This window comes from Melospiza melodia, chromosome 1 (assembly GCF_035770615.1).
Source record: "Melospiza melodia melodia isolate bMelMel2 chromosome 1, bMelMel2.pri, whole genome shotgun sequence".
NCBI classification, from domain to species: Eukaryota; Metazoa; Chordata; class Aves; order Passeriformes; family Passerellidae; genus Melospiza; species Melospiza melodia.
In genome coordinates this window covers 168288812-168296344 of record NC_086194.1, presented here as the reverse complement: position 1 = coordinate 168296344, position 7533 = coordinate 168288812, and the positions used below count along the sequence as shown (strand labels likewise).

At 44.1% G+C, this 7533-nt stretch overlaps 1 protein-coding gene across 1 annotated transcript; it reads left to right on the top strand.

The window, feature by feature from the left end:
• The first annotated feature begins 6137 nt into the window (after positions 1 to 6137).
• LOC134430674 (leucine-rich repeat-containing protein 40-like) lies at positions 6138 to 7146 on the top strand. The gene has a single exon (XM_063178511.1). It carries the CDS (start codon positions 6202 to 6204, stop codon positions 7000 to 7002), a length of 801 nt encoding a protein of 266 aa, XP_063034581.1. The 5' UTR covers positions 6138 to 6201; the 3' UTR covers positions 7003 to 7146.
• The last annotated feature ends 387 nt before the right edge of the window (positions 7147 to 7533 follow it).

Below are 7533 nucleotides of genomic sequence, written 5' to 3'. Positions count from 1 at the left end.
ACCAAGCCATGGCCACCCACCAGCTGCAGATCTGAGAAGTGATCAGGCCTCAGATATGTGCCAGCCAGCAAAGCAGCTGTGTTTTCAAACCTCTTCTGCACAAAGCAGTTTGTAGTGAGAGATGGGAGTAATGGACCTGACACAGGCACTAAGTGCTGAATGTGTTTGGGAATCTGGTCTGCTCTTCTGGAGACAGAAAACAGGCACCCTGCCCTGCTAGCACATTCTCCATATGGCATGGTGCTTCCAAACTGGGCAGCCCAAGCAGAAGCCACAGCTGTTGATAACCAGCCCAGAATCATACCCTGAGGCTAAAGCGCTGAGATAAGCTTTTGCCAGTCTTGGAGTCTTTTCTCACCCAGTAGCAGATAAAATTTGCCTCTGCTTTACTGAAAAATGAAATTAAATAATAAGTACAAATGCCAGGGTTAAACAAAGTCTTTACTGTGTAGCTCATAATGGTGCTATTTTTGCTATTTCCTATGCAAATAAACTCTTTGATTTGATTTTACTGTGTTTCTTGCTATGGAAAGACCAATTAAAGTGAAAATACCATGAAGTGAAAACCTTACCACTTTTAAGTAACTTTCAGTGATATATGTGTTACTGTAGTGCATCTTGGGTTAGCTTGCTGGATTTTAGGATTAAGCAAACATGCTGATCACATGTTTGACAGAAGCATTTTTCTTAGTTCAGGCTGACATTTCCTCCCTCCAGTGGTGAGGCAAAACAGGATCCTTTTTTGAGAGCACCTCCTAACATGGGAAGAGACATTGTTTTGGGTAAATGTGGTAGTAATGAACAAGTGTTATGGAGGTCAAACATGTTAAGTGAGCCATGCAAATGTGACATTTAATTCCTGTCATGATGGTGACTCCTTCATCTCCACAGGCTCTCATCATCTGTGTCTGATGTGCCATGCAGGTCATAGAATTCAGTACATTCTAGTGCATCATGAGAAGAGAATCTACATAATGATGTTCTGTTAAACAAATTTCAGGGCCTTTAACTCCTGTGAGGTCATAGAATCATAGAATAATTTGGATTGGAAGGGGACTCTAAGGGTCATCTAGTGCAATCCACAGTAGGTGAGATGGTGCAGTGGCACCCAATTGAATGAGATGAAAGAGTTGTTTTATAACCTCTTTCATTTGAACTTTTGTGGGAGCCATTTCCAAGAGTCAGTATTGGGAACACAAGGGAAGCACTTGCATCCTTAATAGCAACTGAAAAATCTGCGTGAGCTAGACACAGACTACTTCTCTGAGCATTTTCCACCCATAAAAGGGGACACAGCCTAATTCCCTGTGCTTCAGCATATTCCCTAGCATATGGCTATCTGCTCAGTCTGTTCCCAGAGACATCCCAGACTGTCTCTGTGCCCTGAATTCAGTGGGTGCCATTTCCCTGCTTTTTCTTAAACCTTGTTTTCTCTCCAGCCAGTTAAATGACATTTACCAGGCAGAATCTGTCGTTAGTGAGCAGAGTGCATGAGCTGCAGACCCAGGTCAAGACCCGTGTTTGTACTCACCCAGATTTTACTCATCAAAGGGAGGTTTCTGTAGCTGCCACCTCTTAGAGAAGCAAGCCCTACAAGAATGTGCCTAAAAGGACACCTGAAATAACAGGTAAGAAAGGAGGGTGTATTTGGAGGATTTCAAAAACTGCCACAGTTTTTGCTTCAGTCTGTTTGTGTGTATTTTCAGTCTTTGTAAAAGTGGCCTGAGATTACTTTGCAAAGTAGGTCTGCCATCTGGGAAGCCAGCAAACCTAAAAGTACAGCCCTGGGCATGGTCAGAAGCCACTCTCCAGAAAATGCAGGTGCCTCTGTGCCCGAGCAGGTGCCTGTGAGTGTATTGTCTGTCCAGCACTGTGCCAGGTGAACACACAGCCAGGAGGTGGCAGGCAGGACAGAGACAGTGCTGGTGGCTCTCTCCTAACCAGCCCTGAGTAAGGTAAAGTTGTGGCTTTGGCATCTCGGTGTTCCTGTGTCTGCAGCCAAGTGTGTGGTAAATCACCATTCTGTTCAGAGTCTGAGGTTTAAACCAGGGAATAGACTGATTTTTCAGCTGGATTTTGTTTTGGCCCTGTGGCAATATATTGCTAAAATTGCATTAGAGAGCAAGACAATATATTATTCTGATTTTTAAAAGGAACACATCGGATTTATGGCACCACTGCCAGTTGCTCTTTTTTTTCCCTTTTTTAAAAATCATTTGTAAATTACAGTAATTATAGCAAACAAACCATTATTTCATTCAATTATTTGCCTGTCAAATAAACAAATTACAAAGACAAAACAAAGCAACAGGATTATTAGGGGAAAATATATTTTTTGTGTTAAATTATTTAACAATTTCTAAACAGTTTTGAATTAGCTGCTTTTTGGAAGCTGTATCAAATGCCTGTGGGCTTTTTCTTCTTTCCATAGAGACAATAAAAATACTGTGTCAGCTAAGCCCAAACTCTGTGCTCTGACCACAGAAGTGGTTAGGAGATGAACACAGATTTTACATTCTGAGAAATTATTTTTAAAAAAAGTTTAAAAATTATATTAAAAAAAACCCCAAAAATAGAGTCTTCTGTTTGTTCAGCCTTTTAATGTGGAAAATGGCCAAGCTCTGCCTGTTAAAGATTTCATTTGACAGCTTCTGGAGCAGGACTGGTGCATAGGAATGGCGGTGTGTCACCAAACACAATACATGGGGCCAGGGACACTGCCAGGGACTGGCAGGTGTGATGTAGGACCTAGGGGAGCCTTCCCAGAGCTTCAGTGGGTGACCCCAGGGGAGAGCACATCAAATAATGTAAAATGTCTATGTCTGGGTGCCTCAATCCCATGCTCAGTCTCTCACAGTGAGATTCAGAGTCACAGAACACAGAACCATAAAATATCCATAGTTTGAAGGGACCCATGAGGATCATCCAAGTCCAGCTCCTTGACTTTAAGGAGTCAAGCTGTGGTTTGACCTGCATTTTGGTGGCTCCAGTGAGAGCTGTAGAACCTGGAGATCCATTCAGCTTATCCTAAAGTATTCAGCTGCAGCACTCTGAACCATGTTACCTACATTAACTATATCTCCATGGAAAAGAGATCTTCTGGGAGCTGTCTTTATCTTCCACCCTCAGTAACTCACATCCCCCCTGAGCTGGTGTGGGGATATTCATGTTACAGGTGATGGCATGTTGGGTGCTCTGTGACCAGCAGCCAGGCTGCTCACGGGGAGAGGAGCAAGGCAATGGCAGGAACTTGTACAGTCCTTAGGCAATGAAAACTTCCTTAAAATTACTGCACTCACTCAACAGTTACAACATAGACTGAAAATAAATCTACTTTCAGCCTCTGTGAGCTGGAGCCCCCTGCTGAGGAGGGTTAAGGTTGCTCCTCCATGGCATGGCAGGAGGAGCAGCATAAGGATGAAGGCAGGCTGGAGTTGAAGGCAGGCTCCTGCCCCAGTCTGCAGCCCTGTGCAGGGGTGAGCATCCATCAGAAACCACCAGGAGTCCTCCTTGCTGCTGCTTCTGCAGAACTGCTGGAGGAAGAATCTCTTCATCAGCCTCCCCGTTGCCTCCTATGTACTAGATTTAGTAGCTGAGGCCTTTAGGGTAATATGGGTCCATCAGGGTTTGGATTTTTCTTTCAAAACCTTTGTAAATGGTGAAATTTAGAGCTTAAGAAAAAGCCTGCTTAATTTTGTTGATTTGGTTTAAACCTGTAAGTCACATACGTGGTAGATACTGACTTGTGAAATAGGAATAACTTCTTAGAAAAGTGTGAAGATGTGATGAAGAGGAGACTGCTTTTGGGAATTGCTTTACAAAGCAGATTTTTGTTGTAAGGGTTAACATCTGAATACCTTGCAGGACTTGGCTCCACAATATTGATGCTGGCAACATTGTTGTTGAAATTTGTCTGAACTGAGAATGAGACCATCCTTCTGGGTCTCTAGGGGATTATGTGTTGAAAATGCAGGCTCTTTCTTGCTACTTTACATTTTGTGACATTAGTTTTATATAGAAAGCATAACGGGACAATTAGGAACATTAATCATACTCCAAACATCCCTATCAGCATCAGGAAGATGGATGTCCTGCAAGGAGAAGAGAAGAACCTGCCACCTTCATTAAGGAAAGCATGAGTTCAAACTCCAGGTTTGAAAAAATGCAGCAAGAGAATGGTGCCACAGCCCTCAGAAACTTCTTTCTGACAATACCTTTGTCTCTGCATGACATGCTGTCTGAAACACTTGGGTTTGGATTTGAAGAGAAAAGCATGTTCAAACAGAAGGCAGCACATACAGCAATTTGGTTTATTTCACAGGACAGATGTATTTGACAATGTGTTCTTAGAGACACATTTTTCCCCTTAGCAATGTGGGGGATGGTTTTCACCCAAGTCTGAAATTATTGTCAGTGCAATAACTTCTTCAGCACCTTTTTGATGGGAGTTGAGTCTTATTTTTACAGTTATTTGTGAGGTCTGTTGGAAAACAGCCTTCTGCAAGTGAAAATCTCACTTTTCCTTGGCTGCTGCATTTGTGTCTGATGCACAGATATTTCTAAGTTATTGTACCCATTCATGCTTATGAAAAATTATTAGACTCTCTCAAGTTCTGCTGAAGTTTTTTCATGTAAAATCCATCCCTGGAAAGTTTCAAGACCAGTTGGAGGGGAACCTGAGCAACCTGGTTTAGAGGATGGCATCCCTCCCCATGGCAAAGGGCTTGGAACTAGATTGTATCTACAGTCCCTTCCAACCCAAAGAATTCTGTGATTCTATCCCAGGAGCCTAAAATGGCTAAGCAGCCTCACAGGCAAAGTGATACTGTTTTCTCTTGCAGATGCTGGAAATTTATCTGGAAGAAATCCAGGGCTTGATTTCAAAATGATTATGGTATTTGTACTTGAATCCAAGTCAAGGGTGATAGCTGGTATTTGCCAGGCCTTAAAATGTGTACTTCAGGGTGAAAACCAATTAAAAAGCATTAGAAACTAGAAAGCAGGAGAGAGAGCTGAACAAGAATCCCCAAATCCTCTTGCCAGCATTGTCTGAATAGACAGCTACTACCACTCACCTGTGCAGCCACACACTCCCCTGGTGCTGGAACAAAGGTTCCAGCAAATTCAGGAACATCCTGGTGTGAGATGATCAGAACTGAGGAGGCTGGGAAAGCAAAGCTGATGTGCAAGACCTGACCTTCACAAGACCTGACCTGGTAAACCTGCTTAGACTACACCTCTAACACATTGTCTTCTACCTCTAATGGCCTGTGGGTCTCCATCTCAAGGAGATCTCTCTCCTTGAGAAGCATTTGAAATGGCTGTCTTAAGCAGTTTTTTAGCTGAAAGGCTTAAGGATTAGAGGATGAAGTAAAAGAGGTTGGCTTTCTCAGCCTGAGGCTTCAAACCCACAATTTTCTCTTTCCAGAAAAATGCCTTGCTCTCAACATCACATGCTGTGCTGAGTGGCTTGGGATAAACCTGGCATTTTACACATCTACAAAACCTTTGACAGCAAGGAATAAAAATTTGCTTTCCAATATGCCAGAGCAAGTGCAACACAAGAAAAATGGTATCTCCATGGTGTAGGGGTTTACACACTTAGCAGGAGGGAGGAGGACTTCCAGATTTCAAAACTGATGCTTTATTGTGTTTGCTGAATGTTAAAGGCACAAACTGACCTGAGGACAAGATTTGTTAATGGTTCCCAGGTCACCAGCTGTTCCTCTGTCTTCTCCTTGTCCCATTTACCATGTGCCTTATCTACTCTGCCTTGCTGCTTCCATTGCAATCCCAGGCAATGTGAATTCTTCAGGCAAAGGCACCCTTGATGTTTCCAGAAGGAGAGAGCTACACACAAGCAGAGATTTGAACACACCTGCTGAAAAGCAGAGGCAGTTTTCCCTGTCTGACCACTGCTCACTGGTTGCAGCTGTGAGAGGCCACATCACAGCCTAGGAGCTGGGTTTGTGTGCTCTACAGAGCAGGAGGGAAAACACCTGATCATGTGAGAATACCAAATGTTTACTCAGTGGGATGTATCTGAGCAACTCAAACACTCTGTGTGTTGGTAACCTGCCCAGCAGAGCACAAAGCTGACAGAAAACCTTGATCCATCAAAAACATCAGAGGTTGCCTGTGGAGCATGCAAGTAATTGTGACTGACAGTCTCTGTCCAACCAGCCACTGTTCTGGTGGGATATGGATGCAGTCACCTCTCCCAGATGTGCCTGTCCACGTCCTGATCCACTCTGGAGGTACCTCACAGAGCATGATCCAAAATATGAAGGGAAGAAGAAGCTCAAGATCTCTGGCAGGGAGCTGCTGTCAGTTCCCACACAGGTCTTTGGCTTGGAGCAGCTGCAGGTGCTGGAGATGAGCCCAGAACGAGAGAGCTGCCTGAGGTACAGGATGGAGCTGCTGCCCCAGGAGATCGGCCGTCTGAGAAACCTCACCTGCCTCTATGTGGACTCCAACAACTTGAAGAAAATCCCTGCTGAAATTGGCACTTTGAGCTGCTTGGAGAGGCTCACTCTGAGCAACAACAGCCTGAGTTCGCTGCCCGCAGAGATGGGGGCACTCCAAAGGTTGCAGAGCCTCCACCTTGCCAACAACAGCCTCACTGAGTTGCCTGAACCCCTCTGCCAGCTGAGGAGCCTCACCTTTCTGGATGTGAGTGACAACAAAATAGATACCATCCCCTCCAGCATTCGGCATCTGGAGAAACTGGAAACGTTGCTATTGCTCTTCAACTCACTGGAGAGCCTTCCTGAGGATTTCTGCCTTCTGAGGAATCTGCACACACTTTGGTTGGGAAACAACCACCTACGGTCTCTTCCAGCAGCCTTTGGGGAGCTGGTGAACCTGGACTGGGGCTACAACTACTGCTCGTGCAATTTTGAGGGGAATCCACTGGAGAGCCCTTCCCCTGAAGTCTGCAGCAGAGGCCCTGAAGGGATCAGAGACTATTTCTCATCACTTCAAAGGATTTGGAAAGACTAAACCACTGGTATCAGTCCTCTTGAAGTGACTGTGATGGATTTATCCTGTGCAAATCATCTGCACAAGCAAAACGTGTTTCAGACAGCAAGGTCGGCTGAAATCACTCTATGGAGCTCAAAAGCTTCCTCCCTGCTGTGAGGTGATTTCTCTGGAAGTCTTTTTTTTTTTTCCTTAAACAAGTATTGAACAGTGGTATACACCTTTTAAAAACTCATCCAGGGACAACTGTAATTTTTTTTTTTTTTTGTATTTATAGTTGCATAGGATTATCTCAAGAAATGTTGCAGACAATCATGCAGTCTGAGAAAATAAGCAAGTCTGAAAGGATAGAGTCAGGTAACCAAGTGGTATGTAAATAGCAATAATCTGTACTCTTTGTTTGCACACTGGGTTGAGGCTCGAGTCTGGACTGGAAGTAAGTGCAAGCTGAGATTCTGGAAGCTTTTAAGGTCATACTAACCTGTGAATTTTGCTTTGTTCAGGTAGCCCAAAATCTCATCATTTTCCACACAGGTTGAACCAGCTCAGGCT

What these genes read in the sequence shown, in the direction of transcription:
- LOC134430674 (XM_063178511.1), top strand. Translation starts at nt 6,202, where the DNA reads ATGGATGCAGTCACCTCTCCCAGATGTGCCTGTCCACGTCCTGATCCA.